Genomic DNA, 17058 nt, shown 5'->3' on the forward strand with positions numbered 1-17058 from the left:
TACGCTAATTAGCTTCTTCCTTGCAACAGTCCTTTGAAGAAAAATATTATCTCCATTTATCACCGAGAAAAGTGAGGCTCAGGGAGGAGTAACAAGTAACTTTTTGAAGGCCAAAAAGCTAAAGGGAGGAGGAGAAATAAGGATAGGCGTTCAGGAATGCCCGATATCCAAGTCCATGCCTTTGCCATAATGTATGACCATGTTCTTATTTTTCTTGACATTTCCCCCTCCCTGAAGAAGAAAAAGCCATGAGAATGTCAGTACAAAACAAACAAAAAAACCCCCTGAAAAACAAAAAACCCAAAACCCCCCCAAAACAGGCAGCCAGTTTAAAAAGCTCCTTTAAGCTACTGATCTTACAAGGAAAGATTAGGCTACCTCTAAAGGATATCATGGCTGAAGAGGAAAGTATTATTCACTTATTAAATGGGGTCTGGTGGATTTTTGGCACCAGAAAATAGTATGTCAATGATAGTCACATTCTTTTATAGGAAGATATAAAAACCTTTTAGATCAAGAAAAGCTTTCTACAGGGCTTATTATTTCTGAGAGAGACCTAGGGTTGATTTTGGACTGGAAACTCAAGGGAACAATTAACACTGTTGACACCTTTGAGATCCTCCACCCAGGGACCCTGGCTCTGGTAAAGGGCTTCTAGTAACCTAATGGGTTTCTCAGTCTTGAGCTCAAGGTGGTAAAAATTAGTAACTGATTAGTATTCCACACATCCAGAAACAACAACAACAAAAACCATATGCACACAAAACAGAACTTCGCTCAGGTCATACATTACATACTTCCTTTGGAAAAAAGCCACTTCAACCCAATCCTATTTTCTACCCTCTGATTTTCTGGCCACCTTTAAGAGATGTATCGATAAGAGGAAAAAGCTATCAATTAAACATGCAATTATCAAGCCCATTACCAAGTGTACAAATCGGTGCTCTTAATATTTAATAATGACATCAAGAGAGTATGCGGAGAGCCAACTGACACCAGACGTAGTACGTAAATAAATCGCATCTGGCTAGAATACAGATTTGTGCTAGTGTGCTGTAGCTCTAGTAAGTTCCCTGAAGTACGGCTCTCAAATAAATTGAGTTGGTAGCAGGAGACTCAGCTGGTCTATGAAGTGGCTAAAAGCCCCACTGCTTCCCCATACCCTCCAATTAAGGCAGGTCTGATATATTTAGTGGCTTCTGAAGCCTCCGGGTCTCCATGTAATGTGTGCCTCCTAGGGTCTACCAACCTTAAAAAACAGAAATGAAGTCAGAGCAGTGGGATACACAAAAAGATCAAATAAATAGTCCTGTGAGCCTCCCTCAATTCTCACACCTGAATTAAATATGTCAAGAGGCTAATAACCAGAAGGTTAAGCAGTTCAGGAGAATGATAATGGGGTTATGAGACTTTTCAGCAGCTCAAATTATGGGTGGCTTTGTTGCCATCCAGTATTGCCCTCAAAGAGTTGGGAAGCCTGACAGCATTTCGTTCCCACCAGCTGGGAAGTTTTAGAGACATATTTATTTTTTTGATGGAGAGGTGAAAAGACTAGATTCAACCTTTTCTTTCTTTTTTTTTTTCCTTTGATTCACCTGGAACACAGGTGTTTCAAAGAGCTGGTGTGAATACTTCGCTCTATCTATAGTGATTCTCTTCAAAGCAGAGGGGGAGAAATGCCAACTGTGAGTTGGAACTTTCAACTGTTCTTTAAAACAACCTACGGATTTGCCAGTACGCTAAGGCCTGGGAAATCCTGATGCAGGCGGGAAAGGACAGTACTAGGGGCTGTGACTCTACGGTGTAAAAAGGAATCGTTCTTGGGATGCTGGCTGAAGGAGGAAGTCATGTCATTTCTTTCTAATTATCAGGAAAGGTTTGGTAGAGGTACTGAAGAAAGCACTGACAAGGATATAGTGTGGATGTGGTCTGGGTGGACGGCTTGGAGGTGCTGGTGACTTATATGCTGGGAAGAAGACACCAGGGAAGGAAACATTATTAGGTAGTGAGGTTAATAACAGTTCACATATTACTATGGAAGAAAAAACTCTCTAAAAACAGGCTATGTTTGTTATGGATAGGCCATTATCAAAGCCCATTTGTGTGCGATGAGCACTTGCTAATCCCATCTGTTGGTTGTTGGCCGTCAGCTTGACACACTTTGCTTACATCCGAAAATTCATAGGCATTCCTACTGTCTGTCAGCTTTAATAAGTTTTACCTCATCTATAAGGCCTTCTCTTACTACTTTTATAGCACTTAGTAAGTGCCAGGCACTATGTTAAGTCAGTCTGTCACTCCATCCCAATCTATCCCCAAGTAACTCTGAGGTGGGTACCATTATTATTCTCATTTTATTAACCAGGAAACTGAGGCACAGACAGGTTACACGTAATAAGACCACAAGGTCACACAGGTAGTAAGAGGCAAAGCCGGAACTCCAGACTTCATGCTCTTTGCAACCACAATAGATTTTCTATGAAGTCAAGCTAGTAGAATGCAGACTAGGTAGGCCCTGAACTATCGTAAAGATTCTGAAATAAACAGGATGACGACCTTTGTTCCTGTTTCCTGATGTGCTAGTAAGTCACTGAACTCAAGACGGCTACTGTTCTGTTGAACAAGGGATGACGAAGAGTACAGCAGGAAGAAGGAGGGAGAAGGGGGCTGATGATTTTAGAGTGCTGGTATTTAGGCTCTAATATCAAGAGTATCAGGGATGCCTTGGTGGCTCAGTCGGTTAAGCGTCTGACTTCGGCTCAGGTCATGATCTCTCAGTTTGTGGGTTCGAGCCCCACGTCAGGCTCTGTGCTGATAGGTAGCTCAGAGCCTGGAGGCTGTTTCAGATTCTGTTATCTCCCTCTCTCTTTGACCCTCTCCTGCTCTCCTGCTCACACTGTCTCTCTCTCTCTCTCACAGAAATAAATAAAACATTAAAAAAATTAAAAAAAAAAAGAATATCAATTTAGGCTCTCATATCTAGTATTGAGGGAGCTTCGTAGGGAGAAATGGAGACACTCACTAGTCAGTTTCCTAATGCGACGATCGTCTAAGAGTCTGAGATAAAGGTCAGTATCCCACATTCTCATATCCAGGCCTGCCAAGCAGTCTACGACTTCACTTGTTCCCACCTCTCAGACAAAAGAGAAAGAATAAAGCCGATTCATTACACAGCGTCTGCTATCAATAAACACTGGGAGAATGTATAAGCTATTAGGAATAAATGCTCACTGTACATGACAAGGTGCTGTGCAAACATGTCATAAACCAGCACTGCTAAACCAGCACTTCAAAAACAGAGAGCTACTCATCCTGGCCAGCCCAAGTTGTGGATAAAATGTGAACACCTGCGGTACAGTCTTATGTTAAGAAAAACCACCTATCAGGTTCAAAGCACTCTTACCATCTGCAGTTCAGAACTCCAGCGGTCTGGCGTGCCTGCTCAAAGGGACTGAAGTCTGAGAATACATCTAATGCTTTCTGTGCAGCGTGCAACCGATTTTGTATGAAAAATTATTAATGATATGTTAAAAGCTTTCAGAGAGCAAAACAAGGCTATTTAACTGGTTTAGCTGGCCTGGGAGAAGAAAATGGAGAACTTGTGATGTCAAATTATTTCCTCCCGAATGAATATGGACAGAAAGCGTTGAAAACACAATTTTCATCCCTAAGCAGTTTTTACTGACTTCAGATCATGAAAACTGGATCATTCTTTCTTCCATTGCGTATTGGACGAAACCAAAGTTAAGCCAGACCAAAAGGAAATCTTGCAACATTAAATATTTGTCAAGTAGGTGTCCAGGAATTCTCTTACAGGAAAAGTTCAAGAATGACAGTGAAAACATGCTTAAGCCCACATGAAACACTAACTCTGAAATACGGGCATGCCTATTTGAAAGAAGGCAATCTCACAACCATAAACATGTGAGGCTTAACAGACTCATTTTTTTCTTCCAAAATCAGGTCCACAGCAGAGGGAAATTTCAACCTAGATCTCAGATATGTAAGTGCCTCTGAAATAAAAACGAGGGCATTAAACTGCATGGATAATGAAAATCTCGTTTATGGATATTGGTGATTTCAAACAATGCTTTCCATGTGGAAGAGAGACAGCAGGCATCACGGAAAGAACTGCTTTCTCTTGTAACAAATGGTCAGCCCTAAATCTCATCATCTTTTTCTCAACAAAAAGCATGGGCGCCTTTGCAACTGGAGGGAAAAGCCAGTGTGTGTTTCAATTAGAATCACTGACCTTTTCTGAGGCCTGCCTGTGCTTCTCTATAGAAATCAATGGACTAAAAGGTCACGTTGTTAAAATGTTTGAATACAACATTCTCGTTCCCAGGCAAAGGCAAATTCCTTTTCTTTTTGAGGTGATTAATCTGTTGTATCTTGAATGTCAAAAATTTAAAAATGAAAACTACCTTGAATTTGCAATTTAAAACTAATTTTAAAAAATCAATTCTATCACTAGAAAAAAAGGGAAAATCACCGGAAAGCTACATTCTACATACGACATACTCTGTCACAGCCCAGAAGGTTCTTTTGGCTAAGTCCCTGTCAATAAGGCTATCCAACAGCCTTGCAATAAAACACATGCAATAAAACAGAAAGGGCATCCTAGAGAAAAAGATGTTACTTCCGATCTCAGTTCTCTTCTTTCCAAAGTGCCCCGAAGAAGGCAAAGGCAAGCTTTATGTCTGTCAAATATAGATGGCAGAGTTTGGGAATGACTAATTTTCCACCATCATAACCCTCTAAAGCAAATGCACATTCACACAGAAACAGAGATTAAGAGTCAAGAAGCAGAAACCAAGAAATGACTGGAATAGTCATTATTTTTTCTGAACATCAAAAAACAATATTTGAAAGAAGTGCCTTTATCTAGATTACAAACCTTTTACTTCTCTAATTTTTTTAATTCCTGAAGAGAAAGGGCAAATTCTTCAGTCACCTCTTAATCCATTCAGGGGATAAATATACCCATCAGTCACATAAACTACATCATGCTTCTCAACTGCCATTACAATGAATCTCAATTTCTCTGAGAGACAACGAGACTTCAAATTAGATCCACCAACCTTTCCTAACAGGTTTAAAAAACTTACTTCTGTGTCCAGACAATCTGGTTTCAAATATCCTTCTGCCCAACAGAATTTGAGAGCAATCTGCTCCAGGCTCATCTATTGTAAAGCTGCAGGAATGATGTCATTAAAACCTGAGAGCGGATTGCTATCAGTGGTACAAACCACCACAAACAGCATTCTGAAGGGAAAGAACAAGCCTCTCATACGCCAAGCTACAGATGCTTCCTTACCTGCCCGGTGCTACCCAACACCAATGAAATTCATTTCTGGTTCAAGGTTCTAAAAGACAAAGTTATTATAGGAAACTAGTTATGAAGGGCAGGGAGGATTCAAAATATACAGAGAACAAAGATCTAGAAGAAGAACCTAGAAGTATATCAGAGAAGTCTGAGTACTTTTTATGGCAGTAAGAGATGAAATAAAATGGCGGTCCACTTAAAGGGCGGTCTGCCTCTGTGTCAACATGTAAGATCTGCTATATGTCAATTACACCTAAAAAAAAAAAAAAAAAGATGTAAGGAAAAAAAGAAGATCTGACATAGAGCCTTATCCATTTGTTCCCATTTGTCCCCACTTTCTAACATTTATGTGATGAATGTTGTATTATACACATAGATGTGCCATTAGCCATTAGCACTGCCCCACACTATGTAATTGGAACAGAATGAGTTACACGGACCCACAAACAAAACAGATACTGCCTACAATTTTGTGAAAGAATAAAAACGCAATGGGAAGTCCTGAAAATATATCTATTAGACTAACAGATCAGTGATCTTGTATGGCTCCTATAAGAAAGGACTAGAGAAAATGTTTTATTCTATGAACATTTTAAGTACCAGATAGGTCTTCCAAACTCTTTTTTGGGGGAGGGGGCAGAGGGGCAGAGCAGGCGGTTTTTTCTGCTTAAGAAAATTTGGTTACGATCTTTAGCTTTAAACTGATTACTCTAATGTGAAAATTATTTGAAAATCATCAAACATCCCCAACTGAACCACGGCCCCCTTAGAGGTAACAGCAATGGCCATTATGCTTTATACTACCTGCTGGTACCTCTTTCCTGAGGGTAAAGGTCTAAGGTCAGGGCATGAAATGAACACTGAGTATCACAAAAGGTCATCTGGGAAGATGCCACGTTGGAAGCCAGTATGTCAAACTCACATTAAATTCAACAGTATAATGTTCTCTCGTACTGAAACAGTGCGGTTTTCTTGGACTGAACCTTGTATGAAACAGCTGGCTCCTGCTAAGGGGATCATACTGTATAAAACTACCCCTCTTGGCATCAGTATCACGCTCAGTTTGGTGAAATCCTCACTGGGGGAAGCCTATGGGAGCTAAAATGACTGACCTGAGGGAACAGCACATTCTTTATTTTTTTTTTAATGTTTTATTTATTTCTGAGAGAGACAGTGTGAGCAGGGGAGGGTCAGAGAGAGAGGGAGACACAGAATCAGAAGCAGGCTCCAGGCTCTAAGCTAGCCGTCAGCACAGAGCCCGACATGAGGCTCGAACCCACGAAACGTGTGATCATGATCTGAGCCGAAGTCGGATGCTTAACTGACTGAGCCACCCAGGCGCCCCAAGAAACAGCACATTCTTGATTCCTAGCTCAGGCTCACTCTGAAAATCAGCTAAATGAATGGAATTGGACATAAATGAATTCTTTAACTCATGTTAAAAAAGCCAAAGAGTGAATGAAGCAGAGATTTTGGGTGACTGATTCGAGGCCCTGAGTCCAAAGCTATAGACATAGCCTCAAACTCTGACATTTCACTTTAAATTCTGCCCTTTCCACCACTGGTGTGTCAGAATGAAAATAAAGTTAGAACAGATTCTATTTTAGGCAGAAAGTCCCAACTTTCTTAAAGCCTAAACAGAAGAGGAATTATGTCTTGAAGTTTTTCAAGGCTGGCAGATCATCTCAGTCAATTTGGTCATAAGAAACCATGATGCGCAGACATGAAGAGCAGCAAATGATTCTGAGTACAGTTTCCATTTAAAGAGCTAACAAGTGGGGACCGAGTAAGCTGCTTCCACCTCCCCTCCCTCTTCTAGGCTATAGTTGGTCTCCCTGGGACTTCTCAAAGACCTCTTCTTTATTTAAAAAAATTTTTAAAAAATGTTTATTTATTTTTGGGAGAAAGAGACAGAGTGTGAGTTGGGCAGGTGCAGAGAGAGACAGAGACACAGAATGTGAAGCATTGCTAGGCTCTGAGCTGTCCGCAGAGCCCGACACAGGGCTTGAACCCAAGAGCTGCAAGATTGTGACCTGAGCTGAAGTCGGACGCTTAACCGACTGAGCCACCCAGGCGTCCTTCAAAGACCTCTTCTTAAAAAAAAACAAACAACAACACATACCAGAAATTAATTCCACAGTCTCTATCCTCATCTTTTCTAGCAGCCTTTACAACAATCCAGATCTTATTAGTCAAATGACACAAACAGCTGGCTCACATCTGCATATTCGAAGTCCCTCAGGTAGTCACTGGTACCTTCAGCCATTTATGCTGATAATTATTTTGGTGCTTTAGCCTAGTGGATCCCAACCCTGAGGGCACATTCAGATCACCGGGGAGAACTTTTCAAAAATACTAATCAATGCCTAGGACCAAACTCAAACCAATAAAATCAGAACGGAGGGTTTGAGTATTTGCAGTTTTTTAAGAAAAGCTCCCCAGGTGATTTTAATGTGCAACCAGGGTAGAGAATCTCTACCCCTAAATTTCTCAACCATCCAAATTCTCAAGACTTCCGTTATTATTCTACTTCATCTACTTTAGAGCATGGCTCTATTTTCTATCTCTAAGTGGCCATAACCTGTTCTAACTACAAATTCCTTTCTCGGAAGCACCTTCCATATTCTAAGCACCCCACTTCTCCTGCCGAGCCTGTGCTTGCTATCACCCCAGCAAATGCTGGGTCTTTGAGTCTTGCCTCTCCTTTCCTGGAGTACACCAAGTCCTCTTCTGATGTCAGCTGCTTCTCCATCCAGGTGGCCAGCTATTCTGTGAAGTTCTAGGGAGGCCCCTCCCCAAATTTTTCATTCCCCTGTCCTGCCTCTGTGAATGCCCAACCAGCCAACAACATCAAAGCCTGGGCTATTGAGTACATGACCAAAGAGGTCCCAGTAAATTGCCAAGAATCCTTCTGTTCTTCTTTCCCAGTCTCAACAGTCATTGTCTCTCAGTCCTAAGAGTTGGGTCCCTTTTTTAAGGTTAAACAAAACAAAACAAAACAAAACAAAACAAAACAAAACAAAACAAAACAAAACAAAACCCTGTGGTTAAAATATATGTAACGTGGTGGTGTCTCTCTCAATCTGACGGGGACCCCCAAATGTGGAGTGATGATCAGAGGGGGGAAGCCGGTGGCACAGGCAGTGATTCACCGGAGGCAGAACAAGGGAGATGGAAGTTTACCGAATACACTGCAAGGGAGCAGTGGGCAAGGAGAGAAAAGGAGAGTCTGTCTGCAATAAGGTGGTGGGTAGAGGCCATGTTTAAAGAGAGAAGGTGGGGAGGTATGGGGACGTATGGAATTTTCCTTTTGGGTAAGCGTAATCCTGTGCCTGGCTGTTAAGTAATCCATTGGTCAGTTAGTGCCTTTGGGTGTTTTGAGGTGGGTTGCCTGATGGGCCTGTCTGTATTCGGCCAGGTAGTCGCCGTGGGCCCTTCTGCCTTGATCGAGTTTCCACTGCCTTGATGTTTTAGACAACATCAAGCATGTTGTCTAGAAGTGGCCTCTAGACATAACATAAAGTTTAGCATTTTAACCATTTTTACACATACAATTCAGTGGCATTACATTCACAATGTTGTGTGACTATCACCACTATCTAATTCTAGAACTTTCTCACCATCCCAAACAGAAACTCTTTGTTAAGTTTATATAGAACACTTCTGATTCTCTCATTCCTCATCACAAAAATCATTCATTGTGCCTTCCAATGCCTACTGAATAATGATGAATTTTCTTAGTTCAACATTCAAGGCCCTCCACGATTTGCCCCAAATAGCTTAGTTTTTCATTATTTATGCATGCTAAACTCTAGCCAGCTGGATGACTTGCCATTCCCTAAACGATGCTCCTGAACTTAGTCTCTCCATCTGGAATATCGATCCATCTCAAAGCTACCTGTCCAAATCCTCATCTTTCAACACTCATCTGAAATGCCATTTTTTCCCATGAAATCCTACTGCTTTTTTTCTGCCTGAAACAATCTCGTCTTCTTTTACTAAAGCTCCATACCAACTATCCATATTCTTTTGGCACTTTCTACCATATCTGATGGTTATTTCTTTATACCTTATCTCAATCCACAGACTGTATTTCTTTTTAAGGAAAGCACTAGAAGGCAGTAGTGAGGTAAGAGCACTCCCAGCCCATTAAGACCAGTCAATATGGGGTTCAAATCCCAGCTCTGTCATTTCTAAGTGAACGTGGATGAATTATTTACCTCTCTGAGCTACAGTTTCTTCATCTGTAAAATGGAGATAAGGGTCAAGTATTTAGAACCGTGCCTGGTACATTAAATTAAAAAAAAATTAAACAAACAATTCATCTTTGCACCTCCCACAGAGATTGGTACAATGTTATTATGTATAAAGGCAGTGCTAGGGGCGCCTGGGTGGCTCAGTTGGTTGGGCATCTGACTTCGACTCAGGTCATGATCTCGTGGCTCATGGGCTCAAGGCCCACAGTGGGGTCTGAGCTGTCAGCACAGGAGCCTGCTTCAGATTCTTGTGCCTCTCGCTGGCCCTCCCCGGCTCGCGCTGTCTCTCTCTCAAAAATAAATAAACATTAAAAAAATTTTTTTTTTTTTTTTTAAAAACCAAAGTAGTATTAATTGTTTGGCTGAATGAAGAAATAAGGCTGACTAGACTGACTAAGTGGCAGTTAAAGTCAGGAATTTGGCGGGATCGTTCCGCTAACTTTTCCTTTGTTTTCCCTTTTGGGCTTCAGAGGTAAGGAGCCAGAGTTGGGGACAGTGGGTAGAAGCAACAGGTTGTTTTCATTTTAAATCATCAAGTGCTTTTCAAGTAATCCAGCTTGGAAACTAAAATGGGAATGAGTGACCACGAGACCCCGAAAGCTCTCAGGATCTGCTAATTCTTTTATACTGCACTGCTTCCCAGCCTATATGATAATTATTACTTATATGACCATATCAGCCACTAGATTATAAACTTGAAGCACAGAGACTATTTTGCTCATTCATTTAACAAACACTTATTTAGCATCTACTATATGCTAGGCACTGTTCTAAGAGCGGGGAACACAAGAGCGAGCAAAACAGAAAAAAAATTTCTGGTTCTAGGCACACAGTTGACATTTTTGTTTACAGAATAAGTCAAGAGGAAATTCTAACAATATGAGACTCTTCAAAGCTCCTAGGATGCAGATTCCTGGTTCTTGCCGGTACTGTCTGATGCAGAGTAAGAGTGTACTTATGTATGTATATACATATTTCACTTTGTTTGTTCTTAGCTCTTCACAGACTCCCAAGATTCCCTGCGGGTTGTAGAGCTGTTTCCTAGTACCAAGGAATCATGTATTGTGCATTCTTTAAATTACAAGATGTTCCCATGAAATACAGTATATATATACTATCAGTTAAAATTGAAGGACCGCATCTGGGGGCCCAAAACTACATTTCTGCTTCCCAAGGCTCTCAACTGGTCAAAATGGGCCCCCTTGCTGCCTTTATGACAAGAGATTTCCTGTTTAAACGATGCCTGCACAAGCCAAACCTATTACCCAATAGGGACACTTGTGAACATAAAAGGAGGAACTTCTTAATTATTAATTATACCAGGACCTCAGGTAAAATCTGGGAGTCCTTGAGAACCAGGACACATGGCCACCCATTAGACTGCTCCTTTCCACCGGTTTTAGGCTGACATTGCTTCTAGGGCAGAAAATCGGCTCTACCCATATTCTCCATAAAACACTAAGATTATGTTTCATTGTGTGTCAAGTTCAATATAAACTTTTCCCAAAGAGAGCCAAATTTTTATTTCTAGTCCAGCAGGCATCCAGTACTTTCTCGGAAAGGGCATGTGTATGGACACAATTCAGAATCCTGACTGAAGCATGATTCAATCAAATAATTACTTATAACTGGTTTCTCTTAGGTTAAATTTCAGGAGGCTCAAAGTAATTCAGTGCCGAAACGTTTTCATACAGGTTTCCAAATAGAAACTCAAAGTGCAAAATGAATAATGCAATCCTTTAACAGCTAAAAGTTTGGTTAAAAAAATATAGAACTTTCCTTAGTTCTTAAAGAATGTATTTTCCACGATGACAGATTTTAAAAATACAAAAACAGAATAGCTACAAGATACAGAGATCACAGTAGAATTTACTGGTACTCTCATATATGACTCATGCTAAATCTGCTGCACCCTTTAGGTAGATTTGCAAACAGTTAAAATCCAGATATTGTCTTTTTACACTTAAGGAGCTTAAGAGAGCTGTCTACAGATGCGTGATCTTTGAAAACTCAGGCCAAATTTTTGGCGGGCACTGATGTAATCATTTTATTACAGTTTCAGGGAAAAACATGATTAACTAGTTGCATAATACTACATGCTTATACTCTTATACATCTGATAACATCAAAATGTTCACAGACCTCAGATTTTCTAAAATGATATTAACTATTTCATCAGTTTAAAGAGATCTCCCAATTTAAAATGTTCTGCACTAAATTACATAGCAACGTAATATCAGTTTTCTAATCTTAGAAAAAAGTGCAATGATGTGGTACTCTATGTACAGTGGAGGATTAAATCATATGATAAATATATACTTTTGACTATGAACGGATTCCTTTGTCAACTAACTTTAAGTATTAAAACATCCATTAGATGCATAGCGACATGCTTAGAACTTACCTAAAATGACAGAGCCTCAAAAAGACCTCAAAAAGTATCTTCAAAGCACAATTCTATGATCATACATTTAAAACTCAAAATATTATCCACTCTAAAATCTGCAAAGACACAACAATCCTCCAATTTAAACAAATAAAAAAACTCCAATGTCTAAAACCACATGTAATACGTAAGCCGTGTTTTTGAGATACTACAGAAGGAGATGCTGACACAGATGAATAATACATTAAATTGAAATCAAATATGAGCTTGAGATAGTATTAATCTTCAATATTTTTGTGTTTAGGTAGTGAGCTTTATTATTTTTCAGAGGGGGACAGAAGGGATTTTTTTTTTTTTTTTTTGCTTTGGCTACAACAAAAACTCCATATTTGAGGATATGAAAATAATCACCAAAAGCAGAGCTTATATGTAATTAAGGCATTTCTTATATTTCCATTTAATAGCTCTTCTAAAACACAAATGGTTAGTATCCTGTACTCCAGGCTAATTCATGCCTTCCGAAGAGTCTTTATAATCCTGGGGCAGCTATAGGAATGATTCCTTTTTATGTAAAAGGATTCAATGTTTTCCAAATACCACCACCAGTGGAAAACACCTTTATTCTGTGTGTGATTCTACATAGAGCTAAAAATTAAAAGAGTCTTTTGTAGCCAACTAATTACAATGAAAGCAACAGGTGTCAATTTTTTTAACTTGAAGGTAAAAAATTAAATAAAAAAGCAAAACTTTTAGGAGCACTTGGCTGGCTTAGTCGGAAGAGCATGTGACTCTTGATCTCAGGGTCGTGAGTTCAAGGCTCATATGAGGTGTAGAGATTACTTAAATAAATTAAAAAAGAAAACTAAAAAAATAAAACATTCAAGTAAATGGTATACCAGACAGTTCCACAAATACTTTATGGCAAAGACTTTTCAGCATTCATTCAGCATTCAACTCCAGAGAGAGGAATTTCACAGAAACATTCTGCCAACTAATGAAATGGGTTGAAATTAGCCACCAACAGGTACTATACCACTTATGTCACTCACGGTTTTAAACCAAAACTATGCTAACTTTTCCTCTGCTCTGCAAAGATTTGAAATAATAATGAATCAAGGATCTCCCAGAGTCCAATTATGGTCAATAATGTTAAGTGATTGAGAACTACTAGCTTATGGAAGCACACGGGTTTTTTTTTTAAAAGAATGACAAACCCAAGCATAAAAAAATTAATGCCTGATATAAACAANGTGATTGAGAACTACTAGCTTATGGAAGCACACGTGTTTTTTTTTTTTTAAAAGAATGACAAACCCAAGCATAAAAAAATTAATGCCTGATATAAACAATTCATGTTTGAACTGTAAAACAGAAAATGAACATTATGAATCAGTTAAGTGTTCAGTGAAAAGAATCTAAATATATCTGGCATTTATTAAATATACCCATACACGCCAATTATCATATTTGAACACACTCTTTCCCCACAGATGGCCTCTGTGCAATAAAGGGTTAACTCAGCAGAGCTGGGATGCCCAAACCCTTTTGGGACTAGTTCAAGACCAGCTCCTGGGAAATAACCTCTGAGGTCTTACCATATCCTGCCTCTTAAAAGAGTGTCTTAGTAGAGCGGAGGCTTGGTCACCCCAGAGAGTTTACGCCAACAATACTACTTATGGTGCCACCTGTTTTTGTTTGCCTGGGTCCTTGGGGCAGCTGTATTAGCTTCACCTCTGGGTGGGGAAGAGGGAGGAGGGCTGGAGACTGAGGAGCTAAGGTCAGCCCTGTGCTTGCTCTAGGCCTACCCACCTGACCTCCAATAAAAGCCCTGGACACTAAGGATCAGGTGAGCCTCTGTCTGACAACATTCGCCTGTACTGTTGTGCGCTGTCGCTGGGGAACGAAGCAAGGTCTGTGCGATCCCACTGGAGGACAACTGGAATGCTGTGCCTGGCTTCCCCTGGACTCCGCCTGTATCCCTTTTTCCTTTGCTGATTTAATTTGTGTCATTTGGCTGTAATAAACTGTAGCCAGAGTAGGACAGCCTTCCTGGATCCTGTGAGTTCTTTCAGCAAATCAGGGAACCGGAGGGTGATCTTGGGGACCCGGACACAATGACTTCTAACTTCAAGGCCTGTGTCAGCAACCTCATTTCCGAACAGGCAGAAAGAGCATTACACTGATTCACAGGAATGCCTTCGAGTAAGGAGAAGGCATCAGAAGTTGTCCCACCAACTAGAAGGACAAAGAGGGTGACTCCTGACCAGGTACAGGAAGTCACTTCTGATGAATGACACAAGGAAGGCCCCACTCCCACTAGTGGGAGTTCCCTTCTTCAGGAAGGAGCTGGGTAATTTCAGGAAGTCTATGAGAAATGGAATCATCAATGCTTTCTCCGAAGTTGCTACTACTGACCTGTAGCTGGCTGAGGTAAAAAGAACATTCTCAAGTCTTCTGTCCTTAGGATAATTCTGTACTTTTTAAAAAAGCGTATGTCAGAACCAGCTGACCGGGCCCATGATCTCAGGTATATACAGGGACACTCTTATCAGCCAGAAGCCAGTCAAGGCCCAGTCCTTTCTTTCGAGTGTACAGGGTTGGAGCACCCCAAGTCCACGGAGTTAACTAACTTTATTAATTCCATAAAAGATCCGTGGGTTGAAGCAACACCGAAGATTATAGTGTTCAAGAGCTTTTGGTTTATCATATCAAAACATCCCAGCAGTGCTGATCAGTGACAATTCTATCACCTCATGCTTCCCAATTCCCCAGTCAGCTCAGCCATTCTCTTTCCCTTAGGGAAGCTCTTCACTGTTCCCAGTTACTAAGGAAATTATCAAAGATAATTGTCTAGTGCAGAATTACCTGCCACCTGGGTAAGAATGAGATTTTTATCTCACTCCTAAGTCAGAAAAGGTATCGTGCTTTTATATTGGTTTCCATTCTAAGTCATAGGCCTAACGTGAATAAATTGCACTATCACAAGCTCACTGAATTCAAGGATTTCAGATTTCCTGTCTTTCACTTAAAGTTTTACCAAGTTACACACAGAGTGATAAATGGTAATGCTTTGCCTAGGGCTAACCTATGCCCCAATGGTTTTTTTTTTCATGCACAGTCCCCGGAGCTATAACTAGGCAGTATTTCACAGTTTATTATCACTTATGACACCTAACATACGCTTTTTTACACATTAACAGTAGGAACATAATGTTCATGCCTCTATCCTGAGAGCATCATATAGGTAGGAGTTGAAATAAAGACCACAGAGTCAGAATGTCTGGACCTGAACCTCAGTCCCAGTATTTACTAGCTCTGTGATCTTGGTCAAGGTTTTTTTGTTTTTTCAAAATCCTTTGTGCCTCAATTTCCTCTTCTGTAAAATGGGAAGAATCATATCTTTCCCAGATGGTTGGCACAGGGATTAAATAAACTCATTTGTAAATAGCTTAGAACTGCCTGGCACCTGATAGAAACCTTTGTTAAGTAATGACTGTCACCACCACCACCACCATTGTTCCAAAGAACTTGGGGCACAGACTTGCATGATCTCTTTAATTTTCACCTTACCCCAAGTGGCAGAAAAAAAGGGCAGTATTAGCTTCTTGACTGACAGGTTAACAAGAAAGAGCACTTTCTTGAGTTCCACGCAACGCAGCTGCCTCACTGATTACATCTGCAAAATGGGGATGGTAATAACCTATCTCATAAGGCTGTGTGGAGATTGCGTACTGTCTTATGGTATTGCAGTTCAGGAGATACTGTTAATACGGCTCTCTGTTGCATACTTGGGATTTCAAAATTACCTGGTCCTAGGTACTCAACCACCTTTGCAAGGATGAGATTTTCTATACCTTAAAGCATGGACCCCAAAAGGTGCTAGAAGAACCAATTAATAAAAAACCGTCCCCTTCTTTGACATTCCCTGGTTAGGATACATTTCTTCAAAATAGTCAATGTGTGGAGGTTGGAGTATGTCAAGGGCAGAGAGTACCTAAGAAAAGGGAAAAAAAAAAAGTCAAATTCAGAGAACTGAAAAGGAAGCAAAATGACATAAATGCAAGTAAATACTATTAAGTCTTTAACGATTTAAGACTTAGTTACAGTTGTCCACCGAGATGAACTACATTTGCTAGTCATGAAATAGTCCTAAATATGAAGATGGGTTTGTACACTTATCATGCAAAAGAATACTTCTGTCTCAACTAAAATGAGAGGGGCAAATGGATTCTAGTACATGCTACTAGACCCCTTCACGGAGCATGTGTTGGAAAGAAACGCCCTATTTTTAACAATCAGTGCTGCTCTGAGAGCATGAGGAGCCTTTCCCACCGTTCATTTCTTTATTCCACTGTTCAAAAAATGCTTACCAAGTATATTCTACCTGGCAGGCACTGTGGTAGGCCCTCCAGTTATTCTGAGTATCATCCTGGCTCTCAGGACAAGTGGAAAGGAAGGCATTAAACAAGCAAGCAAGCGAACAGTAACACAACTATGATTATGACATCTATTATTTGTTTTTTTTTTTTTTTAATGTTTTATTTATTTCTAGGAGAGAGAGAGAGACAGCGTGAGCAGGGGAGGGTCAGAGAGAGAGGGAGTCACAGACTGAAACAGGCTCCAGGCTCTGAGCTGGCAGTCAGCACAGGGCCCGACGCGGGGCTCAAACCCACGAACCGTGAGATCATGACCTAAGCGAAAGTCGGACGCTTAACCGACTAAGCCACCCAGGCACCCCGTATTATTTGAAGGGAACAAGTCCAGAGGAATGGGGAGAAAAAGTTTCCCTCGAGTTTCACGTGAAGAGCAGAAGGCTGAATAGGAGTTGGTGGGGCAGTGAGTAGGTAATACAAGGCACTGATATCAGCAAGAAGGAACCAGGCAAATTCTAGAAACAGAAATGCCAGTGCTTATGGAACATAGAGGGTGGGAGGGAAATAGACTGGGATGAAAACAGAAGAGGAAGGCAGGGGAGACAGCACATAAAATCTCTTTAAAAATTTTTGTTAAGCAGTTTGGATTTTATTCCAAGTACGAAAAAAGAAGACACTAGGGTGGGAAAAAAAAACTTTAAGGCATCTGAAATTCAA

The 17058-nt window shown here is 40.5% G+C and overlaps 1 protein-coding gene across 1 annotated transcript in view; it reads right to left on the reverse strand.

Moving 5' to 3' along the window:
• Window positions 1-17058, reverse strand: part of NLK (nemo like kinase) — a 168432-nt gene that overhangs the window by 49760 nt on the left and 101614 nt on the right. Inside the window, exon 3 of the mRNA XM_077749691.1 lies at window positions 15907-15962. Within this exon, the coding sequence (XP_077605817.1) occupies window positions 15907-15962 (56 nt within the window). The remainder of the gene's footprint in view (window positions 1-15906; window positions 15963-17058) is intronic.

This window comes from Crocuta crocuta, unplaced genomic scaffold, assembly GCF_008692635.1.
Source record: "Crocuta crocuta isolate KB4526 unplaced genomic scaffold, BGI_CrCroc_1.0 scaffold149, whole genome shotgun sequence".
Taxonomy (NCBI): Eukaryota; Metazoa; Chordata; class Mammalia; order Carnivora; family Hyaenidae; genus Crocuta; species Crocuta crocuta.